Below are 19,550 nucleotides of genomic sequence, written 5' to 3' on the forward strand. Positions count from 1 at the left end.
CCTTTTGAATCTTGTCTTGAGTTTTAGCCGAAGTTGATGTAATTGCTTCATAAGACACAATGAATTGGTAGCCTGGTCCGTCATGTAGAGGTTCAACAGTCTTGTCTCCTTTTTTGTATCTCTTCCAAAGACTGTGATTCTGATCTCCTGCTCCTAGGATTTTTCCTTTCATCTTCATCTCCCTCTTCTCTTCTAAATGTCATTATTTCTCTCGTAAGAGCGTTAGGCAAGAAGTTCCACATCATGTTCATATTGGGATAAAAATATTTGTCACCTCAATACTTTCCCTCTATTTGTTGCATTAGTTAATTTGTAGTTTTAATTTTTTTTAACTATTTTGTTGTTAGTTCTAACTAAAAATTTGTTTCCTAGGAATGGTTTACCGCATTTGATGCTCTTGATCAGAACTAGCACCTCTTTATCCCCAATGAAATAGTTTAATTCTGCCGCATTTAACTTTCCTGATAGAAATTTGCAAATCTTTTCTTGATTGGTATCTAGGGTCATGGCTAGAACTACTTATGCCCAGTAATAATCATTTGCATCTGTTTGTAAAATGATTAAGTCTCATTCTTCTGACACATGTAAAGGGGTATACTTTAGGTTAACTCTTTGATCTTTTTTATAGTATTATTGTCGTCTTCCGCTAAGCTGCATGGAATCGGAAGCGGGGACGTGGAAGCGAAGCGTTTGGAAGCGCGGAAGCGTTTTTTTCCAAAATGTCTTGGAAGCGGGGACGTTTCGGAAGCGCGGAAAAAAAATAATATATAATTAAAGATATCAACCTGTATATATAATATTATAAAAACACAAAAATAGCAAATTCAAAGTCATTATCCGATTCATAGCAAATTCAATGTTATTGTTACACAACCAAATAAACTCAATAAAAATAAAGACAATACTACTTATACATCAACGACATCATCCTCATGAACATTCTCCTGAACATTATCAAACAAAACAGCCTCCAAAGTCGGTTCATCAAGAGAAAGATCCTCAAACTCAAGTCTTCCAAGATTAGTTTCATCTAATGAATCAAATTGATCACCTCCAACATCCCACATGTGAAACGGACCTTCCTTGTAAGAGTCACTACATCTAGATACAAGGCGAAGATTGGTATGTACATACACCAAATCTTCTGCTCTTTGTGGAGTAATCTTGTTTCTTGTTGCCGAATGTATGAACTTGTAAGTACTCAAGTTCCTTTCGCAACAAGAGGATGAAGATGGTTGCCCAAGCAACTTGAATGCTAAGGCTTAAAGCCTTGGTGAAGACGCTCCATGAACAGCCCACCATTTCAAAGGGTGTAAGATGGACCGATCATGCATTGCATCAACATTACAAAAATCATCCATACACAAGGAAAAATTGGAGTACTCCACATTAACTTCTCTCCGCTGATCTGCATGATCTGCATCATCAAAATACTTCAAGATGCAGTTTTTTCTTTCTCTAGTAATATCAATATCTTGATGAGGAGGTTTTCGGGTGCTATCTTCTAATAGCCATTCCGGACTATAATACCTAATTAATTACCATGACAAAGTCAATCATAATCCATATCATATTGAAAAATAACAAAAATATAGTAAATTCAAATATCAAGTTATCAACACCATATATATATGTAATGAATTCACATATCCAGCAACTAAAAGTGTAATTTGGAATTTATAGACATTCACATATCAAGAGACATTTCATAATGCAGTAACTAGTTATCACATGTCCAACAACTCGATTCACATTCACATTCACATATCAACACATTTGCATGAGCAATTAAGACTTAAGAAAGATTATAACATTTATATGAGAAAACTCTAATCAAATCATATGGGAAAACTTACTTGGGATTTAATGAATGCGCCATACAATGAAGAGGTGTGCTACTCTTGCTCCAACGAGACATCAACACCTTATGCACAACATTCCAAAAGCTTGAATCATCATGTAGTTGTTTCCCTTCTTTCCTATATATGGCTTTCTTCACATTCTGAATCATATATTCCCACCATTCATACACTAAATGAAGAGACGGCTTATCGGTGTATGAACGTCTAATCATACTATATATGGGCTCAGTAAAAGATATAACATAATCAAGCTCATCCCAAAACATCTCATCTAGAATCTTCTGTTTCACTGCAGCAGCCTTCCTCACATCATCTTCCTTGTAATCATCCCATTTATTACTGATTACCATATGTTGCAAACCAGCCTTTATTTTCTTAAATCTCTTAAACATCACAAGTGTGGAGGCAAACCTGGTTGAAGCAATTGTAAGGAGCTTAAGATCACAATGCTCAGTAAACATCACCAACCTCATCCCATGGTTCATTATGAAGTTCTTGATGAAAGAAATATCATCTGCAAGAGGCCCTATCCATTTACAAGCATCATACACATCGTCATTGTTTCTTGTTTGCAGCGAATGTGCACATATATTCTTCACAACAAGGTTCAAGGTATGCACTACACATGGTGTCCAGAAGATAGAAGGATACTTGGATGAAATAATTGCACCAGCTTTCACACAATTCACAGCATTATCGGTGACTATTTGAACAATATTTTCATGACCAACCTCCTTTATGCATTCTATAATCAAATCAGCAATCATATCCCCAGTTTTTATTTCACCTTGAGTATTTACTGCCCTCAACATCATCGGACCATTTGCATTTGCAGCAATCAAGTTAATGATTGGTCTTCTTTGCGGATCAGACCAACCATCACTACATATACTCACCCCTTTAGCATTCCATGAGTCTTTGATCGGTTGTAAATGAAGCTCAAGGTTCTTCCTTTCCTTTTGAAGAAGTGTAGTCCTCAATGCATTGTAACCAGGTGGAACATATCCTGGAAGGCTAGAAGCACGCACATATGACAAGCGATAATGAGGATTTCTTGCAAGGTTGAAAGACAAACCACTTGTGTAAAACATTCTTGCTACTTCACCATCACATTGCTCCCTAGAGTTATTTTGAAATGCTTTCTCCAAAGCTGTACCCATTCCCCTCCTCTTCTTTGGCTCCGCTGCACTTGATGTTGGAATACTAGAATGATAACTCATATCATAATCAAGTGAAGAAGTTGTGCATTCCTCGATGATGAAGGCAATGAAACTGGTCTAGGGGCTGCATTTTTGACTCTCTATTTGCAATCATTTAGTAACTTGCTCATATTAGCATGTTGTTGAGGAGTGACCTTCAAGCAATGTTTAATACCTTTTCCACCATCCTTTAGCAAATGTGTAGCCACTCTATTGTGAGATCCAACAAATGATTTTTCGCAAAACTTACACTGAAACCTCCAAGATCCTCCCCCAGGCATCTTTTCAATCTTATTTGCATAAATCCACAAAGGAGCTTTATCATCCACATCGCCTTGTTCGGCATTAATACTTGCAGCAGATGTAGAACCAGTGCTACTAGGTTGGTGGCTCATATTTCTATAGAAAAAAAAAACAACATCATCACATACTAACATACAATCTGTGGTCTTTCATTATTTTATTTAGGCTTGCACACATCATACCATTTTGTTTCATCTTTGTAAAATTATTAATTCTCAAAACATACAACAATATATATAAGCTTCACAATAATGTTTTTGAGTATTGCATGAGGTAGACAACTCGTGTGCTTGTGGCATGATAGAGAAGACTGATTCATTGACACTTCCATAAAAGAAACAAAAACACGAAGATGACACTGCATCACCTATTGCTTATAGCTTAAGCTATTGCTTTACTGTATTGCATGAGGTAGACAACTCGTGGTTAGAAGCAATCATCATGTAACATAATAAAATGCATGAGGTAGACAACTCGTGTGCTTGTGGCATGATAGAGAAGACTGATTCTTAGCAGCTATTTGGATGTAATGTTGGATTAGCAGAATAAAATGGTTATTCATTTTCTTTAATATCAAAATCGTTAAAAGTATAAATACATTAAAAGAAGTGTTAAACGCATGCAATTAAACAAGTGAAATCAATAGTAAAAGGTCTTCCATTCGTACGTAGTGCCGGATAAGAAAAATACATTTATACAGGCAAGCCTTATTCGGTTATTCCAACCGCATGCGCAGAGAAATCGAGCATTTTATAACGCAACAGGTTGATATTTTTTGAAATTTAACTAGTTAGCTAGCGCAGTGCGGTGGATCTTCTTTTGATGAGAGACATACTGCTATCGTCTCAATGAAAGATCTAATTGTTTACAGAGATGATCCAATACTTGATTGCGTTTGATTGAGTTAATTAATTGATTGAGCAGTGGGTTCTCTTTTTATCTCTTAAACGCATGCAATTAAAGTGAAGATCTAAGACCTAAGAATATTATTAGCGCCACAGTTTGGCAGTATACTACTTTTGAATAAACTAGCAGTGTATTATTATGTTAAGTGGGAATTGGGAAAAGAGTGAAAGGCATGCTCTGGATTTTGGTGAAGGGGGTACATATACTTTGGTATTATCACTACATAATAATTGTTATGGTCCTTGTAGAGCTAGCACTTTATTCTAGATAATTAGTCATGCTTCGTGAGAAGGAAGAATAATCTAGATAACTAGCACTTTGTTGTAGAGCTAGTTCTTACATGATACCTATGTTTCGACTGAAGTAAGCATTGGAAATGGTTATATCTTGCAGTCAAATACATTTGCTAGATCACTTGCATAACATGACATTACATGAAGATCGGAACAATGATTGAGTCAACTGATGAGTCTCAACTCTCAAGTTTCCAGGGAGCTCCTAGATTACCATGTTCTTGGTGAGTCTCAAGTTCTTATCTCTTATGCTATTCTGCATGTAAAGATTGCGTCTTTTCATGGTTTATGAGAATTTGGGAGCTGGGTTTTTGCACTAAGTTTAGTTTTATGCAATTTCTGTGGTGGGTTTGTGATTTCTCATTTCTCAAACTGTTTTGCTGCTAATTTACATATTGGCCAATGGGTTTACATTACTTCAAACCCCGCAAACAACACTATATTGCAGCAAAACAATACTCAATGCAGCAAACCCCAGTCTATAGCATGTTCATGCATTCAACATTAAAGTTAACTAAGCAAGCAATAGAAACTCTCCTACTCAATTTAATCAAGCACACAAAGTCGATCATCATACTAAAAAGAAAATTTTGAGATCGGATTATGGGCAAAGGCACGTACCTTCACTTTGCCTTTTTCTTAACTTTCTGGTATGCAACTGCGAATCTAGGTGAGGAGCCTTTGGTGACAAACTCAGCGTCGGATTATACAGAAAAACTTCTGAGTTCTGACTACCCACTACGAATCTACAATATATGACATTTTTGTTTGATTGAAATTACGTTTTGTTTTCAGAAATCGAAGAACTAAAGAAGAAAAACACAAACCTGGTGGAGAGGTCGAATTGTGAGAGGCTGATTAAGACTTGAGAGATGAGCTCTTTCTATCCGTTGAGATCAGGCAAGAGTTGATTGACGCATTGGAGATGACGAACGAGTGAACAACTTCGATGGTCAGGTAAGAGACGGGGAGGCTGGAGGGAGGTAAGAGAGAAATTAGGTTTTAATCAATATTATAAAATTGCCCATGCTTCCTTCCGTCCTATTTGACGCTTCCAATTTGGAAGCTCGCGCTTCCATATCGCTTCCAAACCACCTTTTTCTCGGAATCGCGCTTCCGGCCGCTTTCAGCGCGCTTCCGCTTCGCTTCCACTTCTGAAGCGCGAAACGCGACTGCAGGCAAGCTTCCGTGCTTCTTAGGTCTTTCGTAAAACACCATTTTTTCTTGGAACTGGTTTTTGGTGAGAGTAAAGCAGTAAGACCGCTTACTTGAGGGATAAAGTCTTTGGCAAAGTTGACAACTCTAAAAATCTTTGTAAGGATTTTGCATTAGAGATCTAATTTGGGAATTGGCTGATCTTCTTAACAATGTGTTCTTGGAGATGAATCTCTTCATCTTTAACATGAATGCCCAAAAAGTCGATTTTCCATTTGACCAAGTGTATCTTCTTTTGTCCTAAAATGATTCATTTCTGGATAATGGGCTTGCAAACCTGCTCTAGATGCTTCATATGTTCATTCATAGTTCTTGAGAAGACTAAGATATGTATATAAACTATGCAAAAATCTGAATAGGGCTTAAAAATGTTGTCCATCTTCCTTTGGAAAATAGACGGAGTCTGCTTGAGACCAAACAACATAACTAGTCATTCGTAATGCCCTTACAGTGTTCCAAAAACCATTAAGGCTATAGAATCTAGGTGCATCTTTACTTACCAAAATCTCGATTTGGCATCAAACTTGGAAAATATCTTAGCTTATTTGAGACGATTTATGAAGACTCTCACTTAAGTTATCTGATAACCATCTTTAACGGTTTTTTTGTTGACGTCTATGTAGTCAATCACCATCCTAGTTTTTGCCCTTACTTGTTCTGCATGATTTCTTACTAGGATAATTGGAGCATGATGCGGGCTATTTGAAGATCTAATTAACCTTTTTCAAGTAGCTCTTGAATCTAACTTTCCATTTCTTTAGTGTCTTCTTCCATATAATGAGGGAAGACCTTGACATGGCAGATGACATTAGCATCATGCATTTTGAGCTGACAATATACCAAGTCTTTGTCCCAATATAATTGAGGATCTTCACTAAGTACCGGTTTCAGCAACCTTTCTATTTCTGCAATGGTTGACACCCTTTTTTGCTCTACTTTGTACGCATATACTTTCAGATTATGCTCTCTCATATATTTTTCTTCTGCATCACAGCTTTCTTCTAATGAATCTGATCAGATTTTCTTCTCCTGATTCAGAATTTTTTGATTCCATGTTTGATATTATCTCACTGTGATCTTTCAAATGGTCTTTTAGTAGCAAAACCGGCTCCAAAATTGGCTTGTAGTTTCTTCTGCATCACAGCTTTCTTCTAATGAATCTGATCAGATTTTCTTCTCCTGATTCAGAATTTTTTGATTCACCACTTTTAGTAGTAAAACGGGCTCTAAAATTGGTTTGTAATCAACACTCTTCGTTGACAATCTCTTATATTGATCCATAAATCCTTTTCTAGTAACACTTACTGTTCTGTAAGGCAAGATTCTCATAAGCACTTATGGTTCTTTTCAAATCCAATCATTTGTGGATTTTGAATCACAGTTTGTTCGAGAATGAAAATATTTCCGAACAACACATCAGCTCCTTGGCCTTCACATTGCCAGATGACCGTGTAGATAAAGCTTCCTCCGCCTAAGGAAATGTTAGCATTGCGAGCCATAGTGTTCATGGTTATTTCATGTTCTCCCATAGCAACAACAGTGACTGGTCTTGGAGATTTTTCCCAACATTCGTCTGGGATGGCATATCTTTTTTCGAGTGTGTACCCGGAGCCAATATCCACGAATGCATGCAGGTGGTATTTCTTGTATTTGGGGAACTTCAATTCTATAGTGATGTGGTTGGTGAATCTGCTAGTCTAAACTTGCTTGACTTGTTCTTTGATTTGTGCAGTTTGTCATTCCATGAAAGGATTTACTCTTTCAATGATAGGATTTTTGATGAGATCTGATGTACCTCCAATAGTATTAACAAACTCTGTTAATCCTTTTTTCTAACCTAATGAAGTTACCAACTTCATCTTTTTTAAGTCTTCTTCTAACTTGACATTTTTCAACTCCTCTTCTTGTTCCATTGAATCATGGAACTCTTTATATTCTTGTTCTACAAGAATATGGGCATCCATTTCTCCTATTCTACGTCTAAATTCTGCTATGAAGCACTATTGATAATAAGTTTCGTCTGTACTTTCATAGTACATTAGGATTAACTCATTTTCTACAAATTTACATAAATTGCATGTGAATTTTCCTGGATTAGGACAGAAATTGTTGATAATATCAGGAGTATCATGTTTCCAATTGAGAAACTGCAATACAAAGATAGAACAATATCCTTCATCGATGTCTTCTTCTGAACTTTCTGAAGAGGCTTTCTCAAAATCATCTTCTGATGAGTACTTAAGAGAATAGACTGAATCATTCTCTTCATCTGAATATGTTATTTCGAACCCTTTCAAGTTTGCATACTCAATTGTTTATTCATACTTTTCAATTAGGGCTCTTGATGATCTTTTGTCCTTTTTGGACACTCATTCGCATAATGTCCTTCTGCTTTGCACAACCAACATCTGCATTTCTTTACTTCTCTTATAGAACTAGGATTGGTTTTCTTTTCTTGAAAAATCTTTTCCTAGGAATAGATTTTCCTTTTACGCCTCCAGGTCCTCTTTTGAATCTTTTCCGAAAATTGTACTTCTTTTTAGAAGATAAATTATTCTTTCCGGCTTTGTTGCTAGAGAACTTCTTGTATTTTCTTTCCGTGTGACACCCCCATTGCGTAGGAGTCACCAATATTTTGAGACACATATTTTCAACTCCTTTGAGTTGTTTTTTGTAGTTTTGGACTTTCTATTCTCTACGCATTGCTTTCTCTAGAGATCCTTGACTCTCTGCAATCCCTCCTACTGTGAAGAATGTTAAAGGATTTTCTTCTAGAAACTGTGTTACTGCATTGTTCCAGGGTTCTGGTAGTTTCCTATAATAGTTTATTACCAGATCTTCATTATCGATGTCTCCAATGGTGCAGTAGTAATTCTGGAATTTATTGGTGCATTCCTCAAAATAGCTCATATTGCATATACTCAACTTCTAGATAATTGCCTTGGCTCTCTCCTTCGATTGCTCGCTATGTCCATTATATTTCCGCAAAATTGTGCATATATTGGGCATGCAAAGTCTAGAGGATTATTGGTTTGAGCTAATTTGGTAGCCAAATCAGGCCACTGAGTGCTCTTCTTGAAGGATTGATACTACTTTTGGACTATTCTAGTCAGAGTTGACTCATAATATGCATGAGCTTCATAATACTCATATTTTGACAACACCAAAGCTTGGATTAACCTCAAGTAGCCACCTAATTGTCTATGGCTTTTCTTTTGTCTCCAACCTGGTCTAGATCAAGATATACTCCTCTTTCATATACCGACTGTCCCCAACTGGTTGAACCAAGATAGGCTTAAATATTAAGAAACAACAACTTCCAAACTCCATATATCTATAGATGCTACGTTTGTGGAGTCTTACAATGTCATAATTTTGGGAAAACCTCAAAGCTAACCAAATTCACAATCTCATGATCATTTGAGGAATTCAAAAGGTAATTTTTCTTGGATGGCAGCCGAGATTTACGGATTAATTTGGAAACACAAGTTAGCACAATGTATAGGTTCCACCAAGCTAAACAACAGAGCAGGGAATTCCGTGAATTACCTTCTGGGTTTATTTGTCACCAAGCTGATCTAGATTTGCTACCAACTAATAAGAACTGTCAACCAACACTCATAGATCGCATTCACTACAAGATTTAGATTATGATGAAGAAAACTATGACTGGTCAACAGAACACTACAAGAACAAATCGCACAACGGTAAGTTTGTCCATCGAAGGGAGGCAGAAAAGTGAGATAACACAAGCACAACAGCTTCACAACTTATGAAAATGAAATCCCAGATTGGCTTCAGAAGGAATAAATATAAGATATTATTGAATCTCAGTTAGGTCATCAATCCAATCATGATATACAGGGTGCAAGTTTGTTACAGAAGCAAAAAAAAAAAACAGAAGATACAAACAAGATAAATCCAATACAAGTTCTACTGCCAGAGAAGAGGAACTGACCTCAAAACTAATATGAAAAATGCAGAAATATTGATGGGAGGTCATAGCCGTAAAATCAGCAAACTATCTGAGTAATGATATAGATGAAACATTGAAACATGATGATCACAGTGACCTGTTTGGCAGCCTTCTCTTCAACACAATGCACACAGATACTTTGAGCAGTTTGATCACCATAATATTTTTGATCAAAGAGCGTGGAGTCCAAATCTTTATAATAGATAAAAGAACTGAGCAGGAATTCTGCTTATCACATCAAGCATACTCAGGATTGAATGATATAGCCTCTCTGTATATCATATCTTTCATTTGCTCTTCCCCCAACGGTTGTTGCTCAAAATCAAAAGAGAATGGAACAGTGCAGACTGGTTCATCAGCTACGTCATGCAGTCTTTCAAGGTAAGGATGAGCTAATGCTTCTTCAACTGCAAAGCACAAGTAACAAAATTAAAACATGGTGACGCAAGTTTAGTAATTACCATAACCAGTATAAACCATTAAGACCATGCAATAGAAAAATTAGACAAAATTGTGTGTGTGCACGGGCGTCAGGCTTTCTATGCTAAGGACATCTGTATTTATTCAATGGAAGGGATTTCTTTTTAGCAGACCAACTTTCTGATCACGTTTTCTCATCATAACCGTTCAGTATTTAGGTATATATGAGTATAAAATATATTGATGTTTCATAAGGCACCAAAAGAATGATATGGGATGAGAAATTACCAGTGATCCTTTTTGTGGGATCAAATGTCAACATTCTATCCACTAGATCAATGGCCAACGGATGCACGTGTGGGAAAAGCTTCACCATTTGTTGACGAGGATGCTGGGGAAGCTGTCGAATGTACCTTCTGGCATCTTCATTCCGAACAAATCCAAGATCAGACTCAGTTGGTGTCCCAAGAAGCTATAATTAAACATAAGAAGCATGTGTTTAGTATGTTGCTAACAGATATTTCTAAAGGCTGATAACTCGGTCGTCCAAAGTCGTGGAGGAAACTCAGGAAAGTGGGGTGGTAGAGCTTAACAACAAGATATATTAAGTAATTTCAAAAGTAAAAAATAAAAAATAAAGTAATTTTGGTGAAGCATCAAAAACTTGAGAATGCATCATGAAGTGTCCACCATTCTAATACGCAAAAATCATCCCTGGAACTGTAAGTTGGAAAGTATTATACTTTCCATTTGTTATGTATTTGGTGCATGTGCCAAAGGCCTTTTAATTCAAGCACAAAATCACAAAAACCATATTACAGATCACGGAGGATGAGCATTACAATGGCACTTTCATTTCCTGTAAACTATGATTCTTGCAATCCCAAATCAACTCAAATTTAACTTTTAATTTCACCTGTCTATAATTTATCTTACCTCTGTCAATAGACGCATCTGATGGACATGATCTTTGCCAGGAAACAGAGGCTTTCTATTCATAAGCTCCATAAAGATACAACCCACAGACCAAACATCTATTGCTGCAGTATAATCAGAAGAGTTCAACAGTAGCTCAGGTGCCCTGTACCATCTGGTGACAACATACTCGGTCAATAACTCATTCTCCGCAGTCGGCCGGGCAAGGCCAAAGTCACATATCTTAAGATCACAATTAGCATTCAACAAGAGGTTGCTGGGCTTCAAGTCCCTATGAATAACATTCGCCGAATGTATATACTTCAGCCCTCGAAGAATCTGATACAAGAAGTACTGCAAAGCATTGCAACATACACCAATCAGTCTTTCAATCATCCAAACCATTTCACCAACACAAAGTGACAAAACTAACAATGGGGGCTGGTTAGAGAACTATAAGAGCCAAGACCGGTACCTGACAATGCTCCTCAGATAGACCTTGATTGGAGCGAATAATTTGATGCAGATCAGTATCCATGAGCTCTGCGGCCATGTATACGTCCGAAAACTCTCTCCTAACAGGTGGAGGAATCACATCCCTTATAGCTATGACCTGTTTTAACCATATCAAAATTCTATTTTTAGGATTTTAGCAAAAGATTCCATACCAAAAACAGTTATATCTACTTCACTACTTTAAGTCTTTAACTGTCTTTCCCAAAAGCTTCTACTTCAGCTAGTTAAGTTATTAAAAATAGCAAAAATCCATTTCATGAAATTAGATGTCAACTTTCACATAACACATGCATACAAGGCTTATAAGCAGTTAAAGCTGAATTCAAAAGCACTTTCAATAAAAGCAGCAAAACAAACACTCACATTTTCATGATCCAAATGACGAAGCAGCTTAATCTCACGGAGCGTGCGCTTGGCGTCCATGTGATTATCGAAAGCGTTGGCGATTTTCTTGATCGCGACCATCTCGTTCGTCTCCGAATTCAACACCGAGCTGCAAAAACAACCGAATATTCCGATCATCAGAAAAAACCAAATCAAAAAACGAAAAAAGCCAGAGCGATCCTGCGGAGAGAAAAAAAACGACGAACCAGACGATGCCGTATGCGCCGCGGCCGATCGGCATGATAGGAGGGCGGTACTTGTTGGTGATCTCGAAAGTGTTGCCAAAAATGTTGTACTGAATGTACTGGCCGCCGTGGGAGGAGACCGCCGGGAAGTCGCCGTTGCCGGAGGGGAGGTCGGCCATTTCTTAGTGGGAGTTGACTTTCTCTCTCTTCTTCTTCTTCTTCTTCTTCTACAGTGACACTTATTCTTCTTTCTTCTCTCTCTAGAAATGAGCTTTGAGTGTTTTGGAGTTGGTGAAGGTTGACGGAGAAGACATGTGAGAGGGGGGGGGCTTTTATACCCGAGGGAGAAGGGTGGTGCTGCGAAAGCGCGCCACAGACTAAAACCGGTGGGGACGCGTTTGAGGGGAGCAGATCGGAGGGCTGAGAATTGGGCCGCCTCAGATGGACGGGTGAGATTCGTTCAAAGGAGTTTTCAACGCCCGTCGTTGTGCGATTTTCTGAAGTTTCATTTATTTTATGAGGATGATGACGGGGAGACGGAGGTTTGCGTGTAGGTGGTCAGTAAAGGACTTTATTTATGTTTTTGGGTTCTATTAATTTAATTTAATTTAATTTTCAGACGTCAAAATTACAAGAGATATTGAACAATTAACACTAGTGAGATAAGTGCTCGGTTTTGACTTTTGAGAGTTTATCAAACATTTCGGAATAGAAAATTTATAGAAAAAAGATGTTGATTATAGCGCAAGAAAGAAAACCCAAACTCTTGGGTTATATGTACACATTGAGTGAGAGAGAAGTGTCAATGCAGCTTATGGACATTGCACAAGTTACCTATTCTAAGATAAATGTCAAACAGAGAAATACATGCATAAAAATAGTCTTTTGACAGGATAACCAAAAGTCTTGAAGCATTACTATTTAAATGCACTGCAGTACGGAGAGAAAGCATGAAGATTGTAAAGAGAAAAAACTCCACAATCGCATACTCTATTTGACTAACAAGGCAAATATCCATACGCAAGAAAAATTAGAAATGAGGAAGATATGGATTTGAGCAGTGAATGTACTTCAAATCTTATCATTATTATTATCAGTAGATAGAAATCTTCTATAAAATTTGATAATAATATGCTCTATTGACAAAAGAATATTAAAGAGAAGAAACTTGGAAAGAAACAATGTAAATCTGTAATTGGATAATTTAGGTTGGATAAGACAAGATTAAGTGGGTTTAATTAAGCCACGACTTGTACGCAGATACTAGATTCCGATACATTATTGGGTGTTTTTTATTCGCGTGTCCCGTACATCTGTGCATCACCAAGAGTTTTATAAGTCAATATTTTCCGGCACGTTTATCACCCGATTCTAAAGAATGTCCTAAAGGACAAGGCTGGCTTCTACTTTGGGTTTCAAACGGTTTCGTTTAACTTAAGTTTGATTTTCCAAAGTTAGGAATCTGATAGTAAAATTGTAGTGTATAAACGTGCACACTCAATGATTTATGTAAAAATGTGTATTATCTAATACATCAACATAAACCTCGACAAATACTTTTATAAATCTATAAGTTAGATCTTAATTTTCAATATAAGATATATATTCCCAACACGCTCATGCACGTGTAGTAAATTTTCAAAAAGTGGATAACATTTTGAGTGACGTAAAGTCTATATGGTCATTTGAGCTTCACACATAGACGTAGGCAATCCACTCTGATACCATCATAAAGCGACATGGAGTTTATATCAAAAACTAATTGGTAATAGATGAAGTGACACAAATCCTTATAAACCCACAAGGTATGTCTCAATTCTCAATATAAAATGTATATTCTTAACATATTCTTATTCTTGGTTTGTTGAAACATTTATCCCATTTTCTATTTATCCATTGGGGGATAAAATGTGCATCTCTAGCTTGACCATTCATGACGTGGAAACATACAGAGACTATGAGGAACTGCAACAAAAATTAACATGTACTGTACGTATTTCATGTAGTCATAGGTCTTCTAGGTATTGTTCTCGTATAAAAAGGGATTGAAGTCTAGTCTATCTTTGGCCGCAAGTGAATGACAAAATGAGTATCTTATACATCATCTGGTCCTAACTAAATAGAAGGAGAAGAAGAAGAGGATTTCTTTCTTCCTCTCGGCATATATGACAGATACGATGGATCCACTCCATTTTCGGCCAAATGCCTAATTATGTAGCTTCTTTCTAAGATTGATCATAGTCTAATATGTCATATAACTAGAAAAAGGTCGTGTTCATCTAGTATTATAAAGTGACGGCCGGCTCTTAATATCTAAACTATGTTAAGCCAGACAATAAGTAGGTACTACTGTTAGGTAAGGTCTTCAACAATTGACCATATATGCAAAGATCTCATAGTTTGATGCCAATATAGATGCGTGTCCTTAGTTCTTCTATACTGGTCCGGATTTCATCATGGATCCCATTCTTTATGCGAAACTGTAAACTTATATAATATATGCTCTTTTTATCAGGACTCTGTTCGTTTTCCTCATTTAGTTACTCGCTTCCCCCTGTTTCCATTGGTGTCTTAATAAATGGAAAAACCCCGTCCTGCCCAATCAGCTATGGTCTCCTTGCCTCCACTCAAAGCCGGGCCAGTGATTTTCGGGGCTATAGGCGGAACGAAAAGATATAGCTCCTTACATTTTAATGTAATCACAATTTGTTTTTTTGCAAACGCAACATAGTTTGCTAATTAAAAAGAGTTTGCGAATTGTAATTTGCAGACAAGACTCACCCACAAATTGAATTTTTGTTAACAAAAAAGAAAGAAAAACTACAAATGAGCCCCCTAGAAAAATTTGCTAGAAACTATTGCCCAATTCCCAAATATGCTAGAAACTAAAAAAGAAAAAAATTATTTCATAAAAGAGGAAATGACGAACAATTACAATAAAATAAAAATAATTATAGATATAGCCAACAAAATAAGAAAATCGAAGTATTATTTTATGAAACTGAGAATAATTAATTAGAACTTGTGGAGTCATAACCACGAAGGAAAATTTAAAATACCTAAATCTACTTCACCTTAACCTTAGATATATATATATATATATATATTTAACTAAAAAATATACACGGCTTATTTTATTTTTCATGGACTTACTTGGTTTAGGGGCTTAGGCGGCCGCCTGTTAAGCATACTCACAGGACCGGCCCTGCCTCCACTCCTATAATGTCCAAGTCTCAAATCTATCTCAACCGTGCGAGGAAACATTTTGGGTCCCAATACTCGAAGTTAGGTTTTATTGTTTTATTTATTTTGAGGTTTTTGTCGTCACCCCTTTAGACTGGATTGATTTATCTACATTTTGAGTGACCTGGTCAAACTAGGAAATGTCACTCCTAAAAAGATGCAGCTAGATCAAGAAATATTATGCCTCAGGGAGCCTGGCATAGATTTCCATTTAGCATAATCACATCATGCACAGAATTTTGGAAGGGAGAAAAGAAAAGTTAAAGTGTTGCAAACTCTTTGCTCAATTTAGATTGGAGCACACTTAGAACTCCAATAAGCACTTTGTGATTTATGTGGACATTGTGAAACTATGACCATTACTCCATTAGTATTCATACGATTTCTTTATCCTAAGTATTTGTATAATCCTAAGAATATTCCAAACAAAGAAGGATACGATCACGGTACTACATTATTGCAATGTGGATATGAATGGTCTAAAGTCCAAACAAAGGAGGAGTCAAATTATTGCACGATATCGATTGCAAGTTTGCAACGTGGATGTGAAGAACTCTAGTCTTGCCCTTCATTTGGTCCCTGCCACTTGAGAAGTGGAGATCCTATCAAAAGAAACGTGTTTTCTTTACGGTTCAGACGATGGGTCTACCATTTGTAAAATGATTATAAAACGAGAAAGGGCTTAAAAGTTGGCACGAGCATCTCTCTTTTCATAATTCCGGTGCCCACCGATGCCCCTTTCCCGGAGACTTAACTCATCTCATCGGTGAAAACAACTCTCTTTGGAAATCAGCACTCTGTAATATCAAGACTAATCGACCAGAGAAATAGAGGTACCATCTTATCTACACTAAGGTCATTCAATCCTACAACTGGCTGCGTTTCTACGAGACTTTGCCAGCTTAAAATCCCTACGCAAATTGACCAACCCGATGTGCTGTACACGTAAAATGAATCCTGTCTGGCGGCAAAACCCAGTTGTATTGGCCCAATCTACGCTACGGTAATGTAGGCTGCTAGAAGAAACGAATTCATTTTCAGATATGAACGCAGAGTTGGCTGGACAGACCGGCAATAATGAAAACCAGGATTGCCTGATCCAGACTAGCTAACTATATCCAATATTCAAAGATGAAACTAACCCACCGGAATGCAGTGCCTTATGATTAGAAGGGTCGACCTTGGCGGATCACCCATGCCTCTTTGTTTATAGTGTTGACCAGGCAAGCAAAAATAAACTATACTGTGTATGCACCACACATCCAAACCAGCCATGAACACATTAAACAAACGAAAAATGGGGGGTTTCAGAGCATAAGTACAGAGGTAAAACGGTATTTAAAGTAAAAGATGTTGTATTATTTAATCTAAATGATGATTACCAAATCATTCTATCCAATTCAACACATTCATCAAACTGAAACTGAAATCCGACTTTCCTAACCCATAGAAACAACACCAACTGCCTAACGGTCAGACCTGAGGTACGGAAAAATACAAAAGGCACGCAGGCATTGGCATCATCCTTAATCCTCAATAGAGTTCCACCGCTTAAGCTTCGGCAAACCTGCGAAATATAGATACAGAGATAATTTTAGGACCATTTTTCACACCTGCACACTACAATATCAGATACAGAAAGTGGAGACCTACCCAAGCTCAGAGAGCCTCTGGTGAGCTGAAGCATAATCAGCAAAGAAAGCATCTTCATCCTGAAAGGAGGGTTGGCAATCAGTAAAATAAGTAAATATTAAGCAGAACACAGATAGGTAATGCTGGCTTTCCACTACAAAATAAAATACATACCGCAGCATATTTCTCGACAAGAGGGCGGAAAACGGGATCTGAGAGAAGAGCTTTGTCAGTTGGAAGCTGTAGAAGACCTTCCTTCTCTCCACTCAACAGTACACTGATAATTCCACGAAATTTATAAGTCAGTTCACATAACCAACTGTATATGAGTAGGCATAGCCCGCAGACCATGCATTGCAAAAGCCTTGAACAGAGAAACAAAACTCACGTGAAATAGGAGTTGTCAAAGATAAGGGGGTTGGGGGTCCAGGGTCCCTCAAATCCAGATCGTTCCTTGTGTGCCCTTCCCTGAATCATACCAGCAACATTAGGCAAAAAGAAATCTCTATGTGCATACTTTATGACCAAAATGCAGGTAAAATAAATTCCCAATATTATTAACGTACCAAGGTGTGACCACCAGAGAGAGCAACAATGTCCTGGTCGCTCAAACCCATGGTTTTGCCAAACACATCCCTCAAATGGTCAGAACCTGCAACAATTTAGGAGCACATATGGGTTCAACCACTTAAGTTCAGCATTGCATATAATAAACAGGATGACCAAGCCCAGTTTGTTGAAAATAAAATACTAACCTTTGCCAGCATCGGGAAGACGGCCTTCTGGTGGTGGTTCAGGCTTGTCCTGGGAAAACAGAGAGCATTATCAATATCTTAAGCATAGAGGTCAAAATATTAGCGCATTTTTTTTATTTACTCAATCTTCAGCAGACTATCACACATTGTTTTGTTTTAATTACTAATGCACACATTATATAATTAATAAACCCAAAAAAGAAAAGGGATAACAATAAAAGTGACGGTTCCAAAAAAGAAGCATGAAACATGACTTGAGCAAATAATTCAAAAAGAAAAAAAAGTAAAAAGTGTCATGAACCATGAGTTTGAGCAGATAATCAAGCATTGTCTTGTTTTAGTTCCACAGAAATATCTTATAAAATTGGGGGGGGGGGGGAATGGAAGAAGAAAAAAGCTTATTAACGTCAGACACTAGAAAATGAACAATCCAGGACTATGCAAATGCATCCGCTTTGAATGTAAAACATTGCTAAGGTCTTAATAACAAGTAATTAAAGCGAAATCAAGGTAGTTTTTTTTAACACAACAATCTAATTTCCGAAACATGAACACTATAATGTGGTAATAGTAACAAAAACCTACACTAACAACTTTCAAACCACAATCATGTCAACAACTGAAATACATCCTAACAAATTAGTGAACCTCAATAAATACTTAAATTCCAATCAGACACATAAGAACAATAATATATACATCGATATAAAATTAACAATCAAAGCAAACACTGACCTCTCTTCCGGGGTGGAATGGAACATCAGGTCCACCAGTGATCTCAACAGCAACAACTCCAGCCAACTGTTCCAAAACCAAAATTAAAAAATAAATCCGGTAATTTAAACCACAGAAAATACATAAATTCATACAAGTGTTAAATTATAATGACCTGGTAGAAGTCAGCATAAGAGAGAATAGGGAACTGCTCCTTGATTGGCTCCAAGAGCCTGACAGCAATGTCAAGACCATTGTTAGCACCGTGAGCGAGCTCAGCCGGTTTCTTCATGGTTCCGAATGGGCCTCCGGTCTTGGTTTTCACATCGTAGGTTCCAGCAGAGTGCCATCTGCACCCCACCACACACAATCAAAACCTCACTCACACAAAATTTTTATTATTCAAATAAATAGTAGAGAGTGAGACAGATCGGAGGCGTACGCGAGACGGAGCATGAGAGGGGCGCAGTTCTTCTCGGCGATCAGGCCTCTGAGCTTCCTCTTGGCCTTGTCGACTGCCTTCTTGTACTCCTCGCTGACGGTTGGGTAGCACTTCCCCATGGTCAGATATAGGTCCTGCAAATTTCAGATCAAAAATGTCAGATCGGGATTCCAGAGCAACGCCGGCGCCGGCATTGGAATCGAATCCGGATTTCGAAACGAGGTCGTTTAGATCGGTAGTGTGGTAGGCACACGTTACCTGTAAAGCAGATGCGAATGAAGAGAGAAATGAGAGGTCAAAACCCTTGCGATCGGAGATGGACTGTCACGAGTAGAGGCACGAGTCGAGGGAGGAGTGAGGATGATATAGGGGCGCCGGTGAGGAAAGAGAAGGTTCTAGTGTTTTTTATCTCGGCCGTCTGATTTTGTGGGGGGATTTGGACGGTTTCGATTGGGTCGGACGGTTGTGATTTAATGGGGTTTGGTGGGGCTGTTCAGGGCCAATTTTTGTCAGTCAAGACCTTTGTGTTTTTGTGATTGGGAGAAAATTTCTAATTTTCTCGATCGTGTGCGACGAGAAAAAGGAAATCT

At 37.6% G+C, this 19,550-nt stretch overlaps 3 protein-coding genes across 3 annotated transcripts; all 3 read right to left on the reverse strand.

Moving 5' to 3' along the window:
• Nucleotides 1-908: 908 nt before the first annotated feature.
• Nucleotides 909-3,082, reverse strand: LOC126787369 (uncharacterized). Its single transcript, XM_050513267.1, has 3 exons — nt 1,857-3,082; nt 1,300-1,530; nt 909-1,209 (listed from the first exon to the last, which is right to left on the reverse strand). Exons 1-3 carry the CDS (start codon nt 3,080-3,082, stop codon nt 909-911), a joined length of 1,758 nt encoding a protein of 585 aa, XP_050369224.1.
• A 6,593-nt stretch (nt 3,083-9,675) lies between these two features.
• On the reverse strand, nt 9,676-12,471 carry LOC126786495 (mitogen-activated protein kinase 3-like). Its single transcript, XM_050512335.1, has 6 exons — nt 12,196-12,471; nt 11,969-12,098; nt 11,565-11,702; nt 11,111-11,443; nt 10,463-10,646; nt 9,676-10,161 (listed from the first exon to the last, which is right to left on the reverse strand). Exons 1-6 carry the CDS (start codon nt 12,351-12,353, stop codon nt 9,992-9,994), a joined length of 1,113 nt encoding a protein of 370 aa, XP_050368292.1. The 5' UTR covers nt 12,354-12,471; the 3' UTR covers nt 9,676-9,991.
• Nucleotides 12,472-16,754: 4,283 nt separating this feature from the next.
• On the reverse strand, nt 16,755-19,330 carry LOC126786499 (L-ascorbate peroxidase, cytosolic). The gene is made up of 10 exons (XM_050512340.1): nt 19,219-19,330; nt 18,961-19,094; nt 18,694-18,868; nt 18,540-18,605; nt 17,805-17,853; nt 17,616-17,701; nt 17,438-17,517; nt 17,224-17,326; nt 17,071-17,129; nt 16,755-16,984 (listed from the first exon to the last, which is right to left on the reverse strand). The coding sequence occupies exons 2-10, from the start codon at nt 19,077-19,079 to the stop codon at nt 16,969-16,971; spliced, it is 753 nt and encodes a 250-aa protein (XP_050368297.1). The 5' UTR covers nt 19,080-19,094; nt 19,219-19,330; the 3' UTR covers nt 16,755-16,968.
• Nucleotides 19,331-19,550: the final 220 nt, after the last annotated feature.

Source organism: Argentina anserina, chromosome 3 (assembly GCF_933775445.1).
Source record: "Argentina anserina chromosome 3, drPotAnse1.1, whole genome shotgun sequence".
In the NCBI taxonomy this organism is placed as follows: domain Eukaryota; kingdom Viridiplantae; phylum Streptophyta; class Magnoliopsida; order Rosales; family Rosaceae; genus Argentina; species Argentina anserina.

Bases quoted from the DNA above. Each gene is read 5' to 3' on its own strand.
- LOC126787369 (XM_050513267.1), bottom strand. From the start codon at position 3,082: ATGAGTTATCATTCTAGTATTCCAACATCAAGTGCAGCGGAGCCAAAG. The intron at 1,531-1,856 runs GTAAGTTTTCCC...GTAATTAATTAG, and splicing joins GCGCATTCATTAAATCCCAA to GTATTATAGTCCGGAATGGC. The intron at 1,210-1,299 runs GTGGGCTGTTCA...TTGTTGCGAAAG, and splicing joins ATCTTACACCCTTTGAAATG to GAACTTGAGTACTTACAAGT.
- LOC126786495 (XM_050512335.1), bottom strand. From the start codon at position 12,353: ATGGCCGACCTCCCCTCCGGCAACGGCGACTTCCCGGCGGTCTCCTCC. The intron at 11,444-11,564 runs GTACCGGTCTTG...AATGCTTTGCAG, and splicing joins TATCTGAGGAGCATTGTCAG to TACTTCTTGTATCAGATTCT. The intron at 10,162-10,462 runs GTAATTTCTCAT...TGTGCTTTGCAG, and splicing joins TCCCACAAAAAGGATCACTG to TTGAAGAAGCATTAGCTCAT.
- LOC126786499 (XM_050512340.1), bottom strand. From the start codon at position 19,079: ATGGGGAAGTGCTACCCAACCGTCAGCGAGGAGTACAAGAAGGCAGTC. The intron at 18,606-18,693 runs GTCATTATAATT...GTTTTGGAACAG, and splicing joins CTTATGCTGACTTCTACCAG to TTGGCTGGAGTTGTTGCTGT. The intron at 17,702-17,804 runs GTTAGTATTTTA...AAATTGTTGCAG, and splicing joins TCTTCCCGATGCTGGCAAAG to GTTCTGACCATTTGAGGGAT.